This window comes from Ipomoea triloba, chromosome 4 (assembly GCF_003576645.1).
Source record: "Ipomoea triloba cultivar NCNSP0323 chromosome 4, ASM357664v1".
Lineage (NCBI taxonomy): Eukaryota > Viridiplantae > Streptophyta > Magnoliopsida > Solanales > Convolvulaceae > Ipomoea > Ipomoea triloba.
Genome location: NC_044919.1, coordinates 35,884,583 through 35,901,358, shown reverse-complemented (window position 1 = coordinate 35,901,358; position 16,776 = coordinate 35,884,583). Strand labels below are relative to the sequence as shown.

The 16,776-nt window shown below is 35.9% G+C and overlaps 2 protein-coding genes and 1 pseudogene across 2 annotated transcripts; 1 reads left to right on the top strand and 2 right to left on the bottom strand.

The window, feature by feature from the left end:
• Positions 1–260: 260 nt before the first annotated feature.
• LOC116016232 (zinc finger BED domain-containing protein RICESLEEPER 2-like) lies at positions 261–3,139 on the bottom strand. The gene is made up of 5 exons (XM_031256390.1): positions 2,667–3,139; positions 1,732–2,380; positions 968–1,649; positions 848–865; positions 261–319 (listed from the first exon to the last, which is right to left on the bottom strand). Exons 1-5 carry the CDS (start codon positions 3,137–3,139, stop codon positions 261–263), a joined length of 1,881 nt encoding a protein of 626 aa, XP_031112250.1.
• Positions 3,140–8,160: 5,021 nt separating this feature from the next.
• Positions 8,161–10,848, top strand: LOC116016231 (receptor-like protein EIX2). The gene has a single exon (XM_031256389.1). The coding sequence runs from the start codon at positions 8,161–8,163 to the stop codon at positions 10,846–10,848; it is 2,688 nt and encodes an 895-aa protein (XP_031112249.1).
• Positions 10,849–11,411: 563 nt separating this feature from the next.
• On the bottom strand, positions 11,412–14,613 carry LOC116016795 (annotated as a pseudogene).
• Positions 14,614–16,776: the final 2,163 nt, after the last annotated feature.

The window sequence follows — 16,776 nt, the reverse complement described above, 5'->3', positions numbered from 1 at the left end:
TAAGTTAAACTTACAAAATTGTAACTTCTAACTTCAAGTCCAACAAAAATAAGGAGTTAACTACTTAACTTAGTAGTTAGCAGTTACCAACAGGCAACAGTCTAGTGAGTCTACAGTCTAACAGTCCAAGTGTCCAACACCAAGTCACCAACTGTGTAATAATACAAAATTACACATAATTACACATTTACACAAAATTGACAAAAATCAGCATAAGTTTTCAGACATTTCAATTTCAGCAATTCAGCAATTTCAGCATTTCAGCACATCAACTGATCAACAGCATTCAATCTAGCAGACATCATTTTCACTCTTCTTCCTGTTAATATGACAACTTAAAACAATATTAGGGAAAACTAAACAGATAAGTGACTAAGTGAGGCAGTGAGCTAACTAGAAAAGTAACAAATATTAGGCTATAGCCATAAGACTATTAGGCTCAGATTGCATATTTCCATATCAAGTAAGGAAATGGGGGCAAATTGCTAACAATGTATTTTACAAACACATGAGCAACATGCCAACTCCATTCCATTTATTCAGTTAAAGGTGGAAGCATCATCATAGCCAGCCAAGAGAAGAATCATTAGTAACTTACTTAACAAAATAAAGCATTAAAAGTATGATCTTCCTTACCAGAATTCCAGAAGGGCTCAACTCAACTAAGGGCAGCAACATTTCACCAATAATACTCAGAAAGTTACCCAGCCACTTAGAGAGTTAGAGGTTAGAAACCTTACCAGCAGACACAATAGGCAACAGCAAACAAATACAATATACATTATTGAAATAATCAAATAAAGACATAAATACATTACATGTATTGATGACAACATTGATGGAATACTGCATCCAGTGGGCAATTCTGCAAAACAGAACAAGAACAAGATCAAACAAATATAAATAAGGAAAAAAAAGGATAAAAAAATTAAAAAAAAACTAAGAAAAAAAGTAAAAAAGAAGTTACCTTTTTCTAGTCTTTCAACCTCATCTAAGTTTTCCTCAACCGTGATTGCTTGATTTGGTAATCTCAACCAATCTTGGGTACAAAGTAAGGCTTCCACTATTTTAGGAGTCAAGGAACTCCTAAATAGATCAAGCACCCTCCCACTTGTACTAAAAGCACTCTCAGATGCAACTGTGGAAATAGGAACTGCAAGCAGATCTCTAGCCATTTTAGAGAGAATAGGAAATCTCTCACTATTGCCCTTCCACCACTTTAAAACATCAAAAGTGGCATCTTCATCATCCTCAACTATACTCTCACTCAAATACACTTGCAGCTCTGTCTGCTTACTGCTTCCACCACCACCCTCCATCCTCTTTTTTTTCAACTGACTCTTCAACCTTGACTGAGGCCTACCAATTGAGGTAGCCTCAGACTGGACAGATTGAGTAGAGGATTCAGAGGGGGTTGAACTGACAGAATAGGTAGATGCATAATCAGCATACAACACAGACATGGCAGTTTGGACCTTGGCAAAAAAAGATTTGTCTTTCTCTTCTCCATAAAGCTGGACAAACTGATGAGGCATGTATTCCTCCTTATCTCTGGGGTCCAGAATATTGGCATAAAAAATGAGAAAGTTCATTTTTGCTAGATCCCCCCAATATTTATGAAACTTGGTTTTCATTTGTTGCCCCATTACCTATTACAGTATTACAGAATTAAGCAACATAAGACAAATAAGCAGAACAGAACACAAAGCAGAAATACAAATAAAGATTTACCTTATCAGTTTCAGGCTCAGCCAAAACCATATCTTCCAGCATGAAACTGAGATCAGAGATCTCAGAGAAGAATGTGTTAGAAGTGACATAGAGAGAACCAGAAATTCTCACTGTCATCTCATAAAAAGTTTTCAAAAGCTTAACTAAGCTTTCCACAGAACTCCAATCCAGAAAACAAGGGACATCATCCAAATCAGCAGAAAAGGAGGGGTCAGTTTCTGCAAGCATATCAAACACTCTTTGATATTCAATTACAGTGTTAAGCATGATGTAGGTGCTGTTCCACCCAGTAGGGACATCAAGATGCAAGGCTGACTTAGCTTCCACCCCAATCAGATCAGCTAGTTCCCTAAACTTTTGCAACCTAGCAGGTGAGTTCCTAACCCATCTCACTGCATCCCTCACCCTTTTAACAGACTCATCTGCATACTTCAAACCATCTTGGACCACTAGGTTTAGGATATGTGCTATGCACCTCATGTGCAAGTACTGCAGCCTAACAAAAGAACAACCCCAAGATAACAACTTGCTCTTAAAGTACCCCAAAGCTGTATCATTAGAAGAGGCATTGTCCACTGTAATAGTGAACACATTTCTAATCCCCCACTCCAATAGACAGCTCTCTAGGGCTTTTGCAATATACTCCCCCCTATGAGAAGAAATTGGGACAAAGGAAATTATTTTTTTTATGAAGCTTCCACTGGTCATCTATAAAATGTGCAGTAATGCACATATAATTAATCCTCTGGACAGAAGTCCAGGTATCAGTGGTGAAACTGACTCTTTGTGTGCCCACCCTAAACAGCTTCCTAAGACTTAGCCTCTCATCTAGGAAAATCTTGTAGATGTCCCTAGAAATTGTCCACCTAGAAGGGATTAGAAACCTAGGACAACAGACAAGAATAAACCTCCTGAATCACTGGCCCTCAACAAACCTAAAAGAGAGCTCATCTATGATAATCATCTCACATAAGGCCCTCCTAATGGCCTCTTGATCAAACACCCATGTCCCCAGAACTCCCTCAGGAGCATCTGTTCCAGAAGTGGAAACAACATTGAAAGTCAGTATGGACTGCCTTGTATCCTTCGAGTGAGGATTTTTAAGACAGGCCATAATGTGGTTCCTTAAAGATGATGTGCCATGCTTTTTAGATTGACTGGCAAAAACCTTTTTGCTGTAAAGGCAAGTGGAACTAAGTAATTTCCCATTAGAATCAAGGGTCCTTTCATAGTGATCCCAGACTTTGGATCTTAACCCTATTTCCTTCCTCTTTTTAGTAGCAGGAACAGCAGGAGTGACCATAGGCTGTTGAGTATTTGTCTCAATGCCTTGAGGTTGAACTCCTTGTTCATCTACTGTTGAGGATGGAAGAGGTCCAGACCCACTTATATTTTGATTGCTCTCCATCTATATAGATGGGTGATTGAGCATCAGAATTCAGAGAAACAATAGAACAGAACAACATAATCAACAGATAATTGAGGTAAACACTGATAAGGCTTCCACCATAATCAAGTAATCAACAATCATCATTCATAATTCAGATAATTACAGTTACATTTAATATTTACAATGTACATTACAATTGACTTCCACCAGTCCACCACCACAGTACACTGTACAGTAGTACACTACAATACATTTACAAATAATAAGTTACAATATACACAATTTAAGGGTCCTCTCACCATCAACTTGGAAGTTGCAAGTTAGCAACCAATCAACCATAATCAGGAATTCATTTTCTTGAATTCTCATCATCTTATGGCTGCCCATTGCCCACAAATTAGGGCTCAATAGGGCTTCCACCAAAAATCCAGAATCATCATTCATTCATTCATACGGACAAAGGGACAATACGGCTTACATTTAAAATGTACATGCATATATCAATATTCAGTAGGGCTTCCGGCTTCCACCATAAAAATCATTCATACAGAAAATGCCCAAAAATTACTCAACAGTCAACCATCAACATTCATTATTCACATGGTTACATTCAAAATTTACGAATATACCTCAGAATTTTTACAAATTCATCACACATATGAAAAGCCCCAAAAATTAGGGTTCATGCAACATCATAGTATCAACATACTAACAGAGAAACAGACTAACAGGCAACTAACATCAGTTTAGAACATATAAAATAAATTAGAATTACTTGTTTTCTCAATTTTTCCCTCTGAGAACGAGGGCTTCAAGCAATCAAGCCTTCAAATTAGGGTTCGGGCAAGGGGCTTCCACCACCGATTACGTCGCCGTCGAGCCTAGACCACCAACGATTGATACTGCAGAGGACGGGTTTTGCACAGACAAGGGGCTCCCACCACCACCACCAGAGTCCACACAAAGAGGACGAGGGACTAGAGACTAGCGAGGAAATTACAGAACTCACTATCCCAGGTCTCAAAGATTGAGACTTTGAGAGAATCAGAGTTGAGAGAGTTGAGAGAATCAGAGAAATGGAGAACGAAGAAGAGTCGAAGACAGAGAACACTCAGAACAGAGAAGGGAGACGCGTAGGGCTGCACAAATGAACCTTTGTGACGAACCCTAAACTTTAGAATATATATATAAAGGCTCAAACGACGTCGTTCTATATATACATATACACATATATATATATAGTTCGGGTTTCGGACGGGTTCAGATGCGAGAAACCCTAACCCTACCCGATCCCATTTACCCTTCTTCAAATGGCGGATGCGGATCGGATATCCGCGATTTATTTCGGATGGCTTTCGAATGGGTGGTGCGGGTTCGGGTTCGAGCGGGTTAATCGGGTTGGACGGGTTTTGCACAACCCTAATCTCTAATCATATACATATTTATATAAATTTATAGAGAAAAATTTACATTATTAAATTGAATTATTCCTAATCTTATTTCGTATATATTATAATTCTAACAATATGAATAATAACTAAAAAATTATATATACTTAGAAATACAAAAATGTAAAATTTAAATTTTGTATATGTGATTGTGTAATACAGTGTATATACAAATAATATTTATTAATATGTATATATGTAAATTCTATAATATAATTTCTGTAATTATAATTTATATTGATATATTATAATTAAAATAATTAAATTTATAAACTGAAAAATATAATTTTTATTTTGTATGATTAATATAATGCATAAGCTAGACATATTTTATAATTTTATTTTTAATTATAAATTTATATTTTATTGATTATAATTAAGAAAATTACATTTAAAAATTAAAAGAATTTAATTTTTAAATTTATATGGATTAATGTAGTCCCTAACTATATTATATATTTAGACAAATTTTCAAATATTTTTAAATTTTTAATTAAGAATATGAGTTTAGACATATTTTAAAATATTTTTTTAATAAATATTCATTGTAGTAATTAACGTGTATAATTATGACAATAATCACAATTCTATAAAAAAAATGTGTGTATATTTTTATATTGTACAAAATGCTATAAATATAATATGTCTACATAAATGGATAAAAAGAGAAATTGATAATTTTTTTATTATATAGATATTGATAAATATTATATATTTTTTTCCTTACATGAAAAACCATTTTTATTTTAACATTTTACATTGGTATATGAGTTTTGTATCAAAATCTACTTTGGTGATATTTTAAACTTTGAGTAACACTTGTGTGAGACCGTCTCACGGGCCTCAATCCGTTAGACGGGTCAGATCTTTGATTAATAGGGGGCCTCAATCCGTTAGACGGGTCAGATCTTTGATTAATAGGTCAGATCTTTGACCTTGTTAGTTAAAGATCCAACCCGTCTCACGGATTGAGACCATGAGACAGTCACACATAAGTTTTTTCCTTAAGCTTTTGTTTGTTATCATAAATAGTAATAGATGTCTAGAAAAGCTTTTGTTTGTTATCATAAATAGTAATAGATGTCTAGAAACCATTTAGTTTTGTTTCTAAATATTTTTCAACCCCTAAATGTAGCACAATCAAAACATCTCTAGATCATTATTTACATAATAGGTCCACAAATGACTTTGTGGTTCAATATTTGTAGATCTATGATATGTTTTTAACTAATTTATTGAAAGTTTATTTCTTTTAGTTCTATTATCTCTTTTTCTTTTAGTTCTATTACCTATTGTTCTTGTCAAGCACCTTGTGCTCAGATAACATGTAGTGACTCTCTCGTATGGGACTTGGGAGGTCATTAGATTGAGCCTTGTATTCAAAAAAATAAATCTCGTATTCTTCTTCGTTTTAAATTGATAGATCTCGAGATGATGCATCATTCTTAAATATGTGAATTCCAATTAATTTAATAAAATTATATTTAAATGTGAGACATTTACCCAATAACATTATATTTTTTTCAAACTCCGCAAATGTAAGTTAGTTCAATTAGTTCATTTTTATGTTAGTTTCTCTTCACTTATGTTATTAACGTAAATTAATTTGTTTTGAGCTCATAATATTTAAATAATAACTATTATTTTAGATTTGTAAATTTTTATAATTTATGGTATTTTATAAAATTTGTTCACAACATTTGTACTATAAAATTTTTAAATTAATGCAATAATACTTATATTTGTTATTAGTAGAGAGCTAAAATCATAATAATGATATATTATATCTTTCACATTTTTAAACTTTGAAAATCAACATCATTTATGTAGGAATAAATTTATATATAATAGTAATAATATTGTAGTTATTTTTAAAAGTTAGATGAAGTAAACAAATTGACATGCAACAATTTTTTTTGGGTGAACTTTTGACATGCAACAATGACTATATATATATATATATATATATATTAAAAATACGCAAGATTAAAATATTTTGAACAATAATTGAATTGCATGGTATAATAACTATAATTTTGTTTAATAATTATTATTTCCGTGTTACTATTTTGTTAATACATATACATAAATAAGGAATCTATACAGGAATGGAATTGAATAAAATATTTTAAATTAATTTCCGTGTAGAATAAGGAATGGAATCATATTTTGAATATTTTGTCAATTTTAGCCATAAATAAGGAACGATAAGGAAAAGCTATAAATTCTGATAAGTAATTATTATATAATATTATGTTGACCGATTTCAAAATTTTTGGACTAAAATGAGCGGGAAAACTATTACTTCTGTTTTGATATATATATATAGATTATTGATGCTATTAACGACTTGATAATGAATACTTACCTAATTAGCTTTACAAAATTAATTATAATTTTTGTATTCAAAATTTAGCTTAGTGGTGTAAAAATCTAAATAATTATATCGTGGGACAATTATATCCAATGAATTGAAAAATATCCCATCTAGCAACAAGAAATGAGAAAACAAAAAAGAGTCTCAAAATGGGTGGACGACAAGAGTAAATTGAACATTATTTTTGTACTTAATGATCACATGTTTGATTTTTATCAACACTCTCCTAATTAGTGAATGCGGGTTTCCTTGTCACCCAAACAAAGAAAGAAAAAAAGTGAAAGTGACAAAAGGAGAAAAAGACACTAAGTGATGGTGATAAAAGTAAGACTAGTAAAGAGAGAAGAAATTAAGGATTTATTCAATGTTTCACACCGCTATATATTCTTAGTTGTCGACAGAGCAAACTTACAATTTGTGGTGGAATAAATTTCCATAAAAATTGGTTAATGACTGAGAGAGCTCATCAGGATAATGACGACTAAAGACTAAGCCCTTGCAAGTTGCAATGCAACTATCAATGTTAACATGAATTTTGGGTGATAAAAGTTAACATGCATCATTTTTCGTAATTAAAGGTTACGAGTTTGATTTTTATTAACATTTTTTAAACTGTATTTCTAGTGCAATTTATTGACCGTGATCTTTCCAACATGCTCTCTTAAAATTTTTTTACACAAAAGTAAATTTTTTTATGTAAGTGTAAGGATTCTTCCTATTAAAATTTGTGGTGGAAGATAGTTCCCCAAAAAATTGGTGAATAGACTAAAGACTAAAGACTAAAGACTTGCAATGCTGGTATCATAGTTAACATGTATTTTGGGTATTGAGACTTTGCAATTTATTGCAAACGGACCACCACTATGATATTGACTTGCAAGCCCTTTTGTCTTTAATTGTTGACGGAGCAGACTTACAAATTGTGGTAGAATATTAACACTTACTCTCACCCTACAGATTACAGTGACATTTTTGTTTTGTATTGGTGATATAAACTTTGAATAAAAATAAGACGCGTCAATTTAAACGCGTTGTGAGCCAAATAGTCCATTTTTAAAATCATTTTCAGCGATGCTTGCAGGAAAATATTGCAACCTAATCGGTGTTGACGACTAATGTGGTAGCATGTGTATATATACAATTATCATTCAAGGTAAAACGAACCAAGTAAACATATATTTTTCCCTTTTGAAACTATAAAAAGTTTTCTCATCATGGGGACATCTTTACCTCAAATCAATCACTTCCTGCTCACCTTCCTCGCCATTGTAGTTACTGGGTTGTGCATTTGTAGCGGAAGCAACACTACTGGGATTTGCAAGGAAGAGGAGAAACAGGCGCTTTTGTGCTTCAAGGAGGAGTCAAAATTTCCAGGGAATTGGGTTGATAGAGCCGATTGTTGCACTGAATGGGAAGGAGTTGTGTGTGATAATGTAACCGGTCATGTCATTGAACTCCATCTATCAACTTATGAGGATAATCTTCAGAGAGGTAAATTTAGTTCTTGTTTGCTTGAACTGAAACAATTACGTTACCTCGATTTTAGTCGTCTCAATTTCAGTAAGTCTCACATCCCGAATTTCATAGGATCTTTTGTAAATTTGCAATATATTGATCTATCTTACACAAGGTTTGAAGGAATCATCCCCCATCAACTTGGAAACCTTTCACATTTGCATACTTTATGTTTGGGAGACAATCATCTCAAAGCTGACAGCCTTGATTGGCTATCCAGTCTCTCAAATTTAAAAGTACTGGACTTGTCTTTTGCTAACCTTAGCATGGTACATAATTTGGCAGAGGTGATTAATATGCTTCCTTCCTTGCGTGAGCTTTATTTAACTGATTGTCATATTTCAAAATCATCACATCCACTTGGCCATAACAAATCTTCACTTCAAGTCCTTGATCTTAGAAGTAATGAATTCAACACTGTCATTTTTAGATGGATATTCAACCTTGATAGCCTTATTTCACTTCAACTATCTGGTTGTGGTTTTCAAAGTCCGTTTCCTGATGATTCTTGGAATTTGACATGCCTTAGCATTCTTGACATTTCTGGAAATAAATTCGGTGGCCATCTTCCCAATAGTCTTTGGAACTTGACTTCTTTGTCATACCTTGATCTCTCTGAAAATATGTTCACGGGGGAGATACCAAAGCCAATTGGAAAACTCAACAAGCTGCAAACACTTAGACTTTTTAGCAACAAGTTATATGGACCACTTCCAGAGAATTTAGGATATTCATTTCCAATGTTAGAAACTCTTCACATTGGGGATAACATGTTAGAAGGCATAGTGACGGAAAATCACTTTGTTAATCTCACCATGTTGGGGTATTTACAAGCATCTGGCGGAAATAGATTAACATTGAATGTTAGTCTAAATTGGATACCTCCGTTCCAACTTCTTGTGCTTCATCTAAGTGGTTGGAAGCTGGGTCCTCAATTTCCTACTTGGTTAAGATATCAACATAGTATTGGCGAGTTGGACATATCTAATGCCGGAATGCAAAGTGAGGTTCCAAGTTGGTTTTGGAGATCTTTTCAATTTATTCTCCTTAATCTTTCACACAACGAGTTGCAAGGTAAAATTCAAAGTATCTCAGTATCCAAGTCATTTGGATTTTCACTCGTGTACTTGGGTTCTAACCAATTTAGTGGTCCCTTACCTCATATCTCTAGTCACATAATTGAGCTAGACTTGTCAAACAATTCTTTCTCTGGAGATATCTCTGACTTCTTATGTCATGCACAAAACATGTCAAATAACCTTCAAATACTTCATTTGGGAGGAAATGCTTTATCTGGAGAAATTCCGGACTGTTGGATGCATTGGCCAAAATTGAGAGTATTATATATGAAGGAAAACAAATTGGTTGGAAGCATACCAAATTCCATTGGGCTTTTGAATATGTTGGAATCTTTAGATGTGCACAAGAACAAGCTTTCAGGCCATATACCTCCATCGTTGCAAAATTGCACCTCTCTATTCAAAATTGATATGGGTGACAATGGATTCACAGGGAAAATCCCAAGATGGTTGGGGACTAGTCTTTCATATTTAACAATCTTAAGTCTTCGATCAAATAAGTTTTATGGTGAATTGCCTCTAGAGTTCTGCCATCTCACATCCCTTCGCATTTTAGACCTTTCCAATAATCACTTCTCTGGTTTGATACCTAGGTGTCTTAAAAATTTCACTGCAATGGAGAATTTTCCCACGGCTGAATTTGAAATAAGTTATTCATTTTATCCAAATGCCTTCGGTGAAAGTGCTCTAGTTACAACAAAAGGACTTGAGTATGAGTATGATTCTATGCCTCTATCATTGTTTGCTGAAATGGATCTTTCAAGTAACAATTTCTTTGGGGACATTCCAATTGAATTGACCAATCTTTCGAGGTTGAGATCCTTGAACTTATCAAGAAACAATTTGACTGGAAATATCCCTACGGAAATGGGGAACATGAAGTTATTAGAATCACTTGATCTTTCAAGAAATCAAATTTCTGGAAAAATTCCATCAAGTTTCTCCAGTTTGTGCAGTCTAGGTGTTTTGGACTTGTCTTATAACAACCTCTTCGGGAAGATACCTTCAGGTACTCAGCTGCAAAGCTTTAATGCTTCGTGTTATGTTGGCAACAACCTTTGTGGCCCCCCAGTCTCACAAAATTGTAGTGTTGGTGATGGCAAAATTCCCAAAAACAAAAATAAAGGAGATGATGATAATTCTGGAGTGGACTGGTTCTATGTTAGCATGGCTATAGGATTTGCTGTGGGCTTTTGGGGGATCTGTGGTTCTTTGTTTCTTGTGGAACCTTGGAGGATTGCCTATTTTAAGTTTTTGGATAACAAGTGGAAATCCTTTTTAGCATGGGCACATGCTCTAAGGACTTAATGTTTCTAGTACGTGCCCTTAATTGTGATGAGACTTTGAAGATTGAAGTTTGTGATTATGTTTACCTAGTAATAATTTATCATGTAAGATTTCTTGTAATTTTATTATGATGTAATGAACGTATTTATGTATTATCTTTTACGTTTTATACATGTTAATTGTTCTAGTCTTCTGCACTAATACAATAAGTTTTACATATTTTCCTGTCAATTAAGTATTCATTTTAGTTATTACTACAAGAAGTGCATTTACCAAGCATACATGCTCTATGACTATTCTTGTATTCCCAGTAAGATAGATATTCCTAAGTAAAAAAATAAATATTTGCAATTATTTCATTTAATCTTTCACAAATTACAAACCTTTCCAAATAAAATGGATGGAATAACGGTAAACTCGTAGTCACCACTAAAGAGCGAACTTCAGACATCTAGGTATGAGAATCATGTTCCATCTACTCGGCTACCCTTTTCAAGATTGAGATTGTTACTTAATATTGATTCAAGTTTACAAAAGCAGTGTGGAAAAGATAATCATGTTTAAATTTGTAGTTTTTTCGAGAATGGAGATAAGTTTAAAGTTATATTTAACTAACCTGAAACAACAATTTTTCAGACTGGCAAATTAAATCAATATTCTGATCAGATTTACTTGTACACATAGAAACATAAAGTATAAAAAGTATGGCTAAGCTAGTTCTTTAATAACACCCAAAACTTTATTGCTTTATCATCGTCTCTTCAAACTATATCGATGATGTAACTCCAAAAGCAGCTCAAGAGACACGCGAGACCATTTATCCTCAGTTTGGTACAAATACCTTCTCATTCAGAGAGTCTATTACTATGCTTATGCTACCAAAGCCATATATTTGATGACCATCATGTATCCTGCCTGGCTTTGGCTTGAATAGCAAACCATTCTGCTGGGCATGAGCTTCTATTATTTCTTTCAAGCTGAGCTTTGACCCACTGTCTTTACCATCTCCTTGGAGCCCACCACTCAAGTTTGCAGAAGCATATTGTTGAACTTGTGCTGCTGCCTTGGTCTCAAATTGCCTCTTTTCAAGCGCTCTAAGATCACTTATATTCTCTCCTAAATCTGGCTGGACTACCTTCATGCCTTTAGCAGCCTGGTTCACCATATGCTGGACTACCTTCATGCCTTTAGCAGCCTGGTTCACCATATCCATACCAACAAAAAGCCTACACTGGATATGATCATTTATATCCATACCAACAAAAAGCCTACACTGGATATGATCATTTGCAAGAAGTTGAGGTGGCAAAAGTTCCATCCAACCTAAAAACCATTTAGTAACTTCTTCAAAGTGGAAACTTGAACACAGCCAATGGTATAAAACTTGTTGCCACTTGTTGAAGAAGATGTCCATAAGTGGAATCATGTGATGAATGGGAATAGTAGTAGCCCATGTCCGGACCCAGTAAAACTGATCCAGGTTTTGATTTGCTGGGTTTACTTGGAATTCTTGCATGACAGCCCGCAACTTTGGGACAATAAATCTTAGCATCAGTTTTTCCCAACTGCTTGCATCGAACACAGTCTTCCAAGGTGATAATATGTAGTATGCAGACATATCACTTGGGTGCCAAGCATGAAGTACACTTTCCAATCTGCATCGTATAGTGTGATAGCATGTTTCCAGCTTCTGTCCCAACAAGGGCAGCCAAGGATGAATCCAAGAATGGATTGGAATTGTCTCTCGACGGGGATCCCACGAATCCACAGCAGCTGATAATTTTGGCAAAATAATGTTATCGAGAATGGTGTGAAGGACTACAGGAGGCAACAGCTTCTCCCAGGAATCCAAAAATTGAAGCATGGGTTCCGGATACCTAGCTTGCCAAGTGTTGGTCCCACATATTCTTACAGCAGGAAAAACTACTTGCATAAACAGCTGCGAATAAGGAGACGTCATATCAGAAAAACCAAAAGAGTTGTCTTGCAACAGATTCTTCCATAAGGAAACAATCTCTAACCCATGTGTTGGATTTTGAAGTGGGTCCCATCCCTGAAATACTCTAATAAACAGAGGCAGAGCATACGAGCATGCTAGGGATGACAAGTTACAAAGTTTATAGTCATCAGCATAACGTTGTTGCAAGTCTAGAAACGAGTTCACAAGTGAATCAAGAGTCAATGTACCCTCTTTACTCTCTTCATCTATCCGGTCCAATTTATTCATAATGTCTTCCATATTTTGAAGCTGCTTTTTTCTGATGAACTGCCTCAGCTTGGAGTTTTTCCTTCTCTTTTTGCAAAGCAACCACTGTCTCCCTCTCATTTCTCAAATCTCGATTAATTTTTTGTATGTCAAGCTCCGCTAAATCAACAATCAACCAGACATTGTGCTGAAGTTCAGGCATAGGAATATCATTTTCCCTTGCTTTTTCTTCAGCATTTAAGTTCTCCAGGTTTGTCAGTACCCGAACTTGTGGACCCCTCATATCAAACACCTTCTGAACAGCATCAAGACTCTGCTCTTGCTTCCTAGCCAGCAATTCTTCGGCTGTTATGTAAAGCTTCTTTTTTGAAGGTTGCTTCAGCCAGGGCTTCTCTTTTTTGTGGCTTTCCAATGGCTGAACAGGAAGGGGGGCAGACTTTACTTCTGATTCTTGAAGTATTGGCACCTTAGTCTCTTCGTAGTCATTGAAACCCATTCCCATGTTCTTGGGTCCCAACTTTGCTTCAATAGGAGCTGTGATACCTTGCTCATTCTTGCCAAGGCCACCTCCCTTATAACCCATCTTTTCAAGCAACTTCATCCCAATCCCCTTAGTGTGCTTCTCAAAGGATCCAACATCACCAGCCTCTGGTTCTCTCTTCCCAGCAGAAGATTTTTTGGCTAACATTGACTTCTCCTTTTCCTTCTCCCGTCTCAACGATGCTCCTTCCTTGATCTTCTTCCCAAGAGCAGAAGGAAGAAAGTTGTCAACATCTCCATCTCCATCCCTAGGAGTGGTCTTTGAACTAAATCCAAGGCCAGAAGATGCTCCAGCCCCCAAAACAGGCCGCCTATCATCATCATCCTCCTCCATCTCTTTCAAATCCTCCTTAAGATCACTATCAATTTCCTGGTTAGGCATTACACTCGCAGTGGAGACAAAGTTAACAGGCTTGGTAAGGTCTTGCTTCTTAGAAAGGTCTTTCTTCCGCTTTTTGGAGGAACCTAACCCCATTCCCTCATACTCTGAATCACTATCCCCAGAAAAAAAAATGCCATAGAGAACATCGTCTTTGGTCTGCACCCGCTTCTCCTTGCGTTTACGGTAGTAAAACTCACCACCAATCCACTGACCATCATCAAAATCATTCTCCATCCCAAACCTTTCCATCTCCTGGTCCTCGTCCATTCTCTCACCCTCCTTATAAACTGTAGAAACACCTAAATTCAACACAATGAACTCTAATCAGAACGAATAATTGCCATTAAGTAAGCACAAAAGCACTCAAACTTGCAAAAAATTCAGCAAATCAACCCATATAAATAAATTTCAGAGCGAAACCCAATTAAAAATACAGAGAGAAATTACCAACTCTATATATGCGAGAAAAACCGAGACAGATAGAGTACCTGTACGAGCTTAGGGCTTGTGAGGGCTCGATAAACTTTGAAGACGGAAGAAGATTTCCCAACTGTACGCTGCTTAAGAAAACCCTAGCTAATTTCCAGCAAAACCTCAAACCAGAGACAGCATACAAATCAAAGAATTGATGAGAGATTTGAAAATTGACTCTTCTTGTATAAATGAATACAAGAAGAGGAAATAACAGAAAAACCGGAATAGGAATAGGAATATGAATAGGATTAGGATTAGGATTTAGCAGGATGATGTCAGGGTGTGTTTTAAGCGAATCAAATTAACCAACATTTTAAAAATTTTAACCAACTTTTACTATCAAATTAACTGACTAGAAATTTTTTTAGGTCTAGAAATAATTGAAGCGCAAGTGAATTGTTTTTGGGCCTAAATTTGGTCGAAAAATAAAGTTGGGAGTAGAGTACAAAGAATAAGGTGTAAAGTATAGGGTGTCGTACGATCACAGTATAAAGTTTAGAAAAAGGGGTTAAGAGCATGTTTGGTATCGTGATATAGAGCAGGATCTAGGAAAACACATGGAAGAAGAAGGAAGTTCACTTGGGCCTTAGGGGCGTCAGCCACGCCTTTGCCCCCCGTTCTTGGTCCACTAGGGAGTTGCGGACTTCATCGAACTGCTCTTAGTCCATGGGCGCAAGGGTCTTTTCTCCCCTCGACCAACAGCCTGGGTAGTTCGCCTACTAGCGGACAACTTTGACCTGGTCTGACTAGCCTTGGTAGTAGACCACCCAAGGGGGCAGACAATGATGAGAGGAGGCGTATGGAGCGGTGGAGACGACATACAGAGGGGGTGAGGATGACGTATGGTGTGGTGGGGATGGCTTACGGAGAGTAGTGGGGTGCATGCGTTGTGCGGTCTTCGAGGCAGTTGGCAAGAACCTCGAACGTGCTTTGCAACGTGGCGTGCAAAGAAGTGTTTGGTGGGAAAGCGTGGCACCTGGAGGGACACTCGTGTAGCTAAAGAGGGTGGAGCGTTGTGGTTTGTGTATCTATCCACGACATGTCACCTTACGAGTAGTATAAAAGGTGGGGATGGTGTCCAGTTTAAACCATCATTAGCACTCTTCTTCTCTCTTAGCGTCTCCTTCACTCAACGGTGTAGTATGTTAACTATTATACGCAAGTTAGCTAGCAGCAGTAGTAGTCTACCAATTTGTGGTTGCACTTGGTAGTTGCGGCCCTTGGGTCTCCTTTGTTAGTTTATTCAGTACACTTGTAGCCACTTACATTATTGTTTTATGGGTTTTGGGCCCTATCAATACAATATCATTTTTGTACCTGTTACTCGACATCAATCCGGCCTATTTTATGATGAGTCCGGTTTATTAAAAATCATCTATGTGTTATTTAAAAAATGCCAACTAGATGTTTTAACAATATCTTTTTTTTAATAAGTGGCTAAATTATAGTAATAGAATTTTTTAATTGAAGTAAAAATGAATTAATATTGTTCTCCTTATATAATAGGAACAATCCAAAGGTTAAGGGTTCTATCCTTGACTTTGGGTATGGAGCAGTCTTAAATCTCCAAGTCAGTTGTCTCACCAAATAGATGTGCCTACAATCTAGCTAGGAGATTAGTCACTATGTCTGACGGTATAAACCCTGGGCTACACCCAATAAATAAATTTTAAAAAAAATTAGGAACAATGGTCAAATTGTCAACTGAACATAACTTAAAGTGCAATTAAGCAACCAAACAAAAAAAAAAGGAGTGCAATTATACCCTTTAACAAGTTAAATTTGTGCGATTTCACCCGGGAGCGGGTATCCTCCCCTCTCTTCAGGTCACCTAATTACGTGGAGGCTGAGTTGGGGTGTTTTTTTTCCTTTTCTTTTCTTTCAAGTTTCTTCCTATCTGGAATTATATTCCATATTATTATTTACCTTTTCAAGGTCTTTGTCGAACATTCCTACCCATCTTAGGTTCTCCACCATTCTATCCGGCTTGAACCCATCTGCAAAATTTGTAATCTCAATGTTCCTGCCGCCGTTCTGGTCTTCTCTCAATTGGTCCATGAATCTGAAGTCACCCATGTCTTCAAACTGGTTAGCAGCATTGTGAGCAGGTTACCGGAAGGGAAGGGATGATAGCGGCTGTTAGCTGAAATTGCACAAATTTGACTAGCTTGTTGAAAGTTGTAATTACATTTTTTTTTTTTGTAGTCTAACTGCTTTTTCATGTTATATTCAATTGCCAATTTAACCCTTATTCCTATATAATATTTCAAATTCAAACATTATCAATTAATCAGCAGTTTATGAACAAATACTACATTATAACCGAGTCAGTAGTACTCAAAAAAAA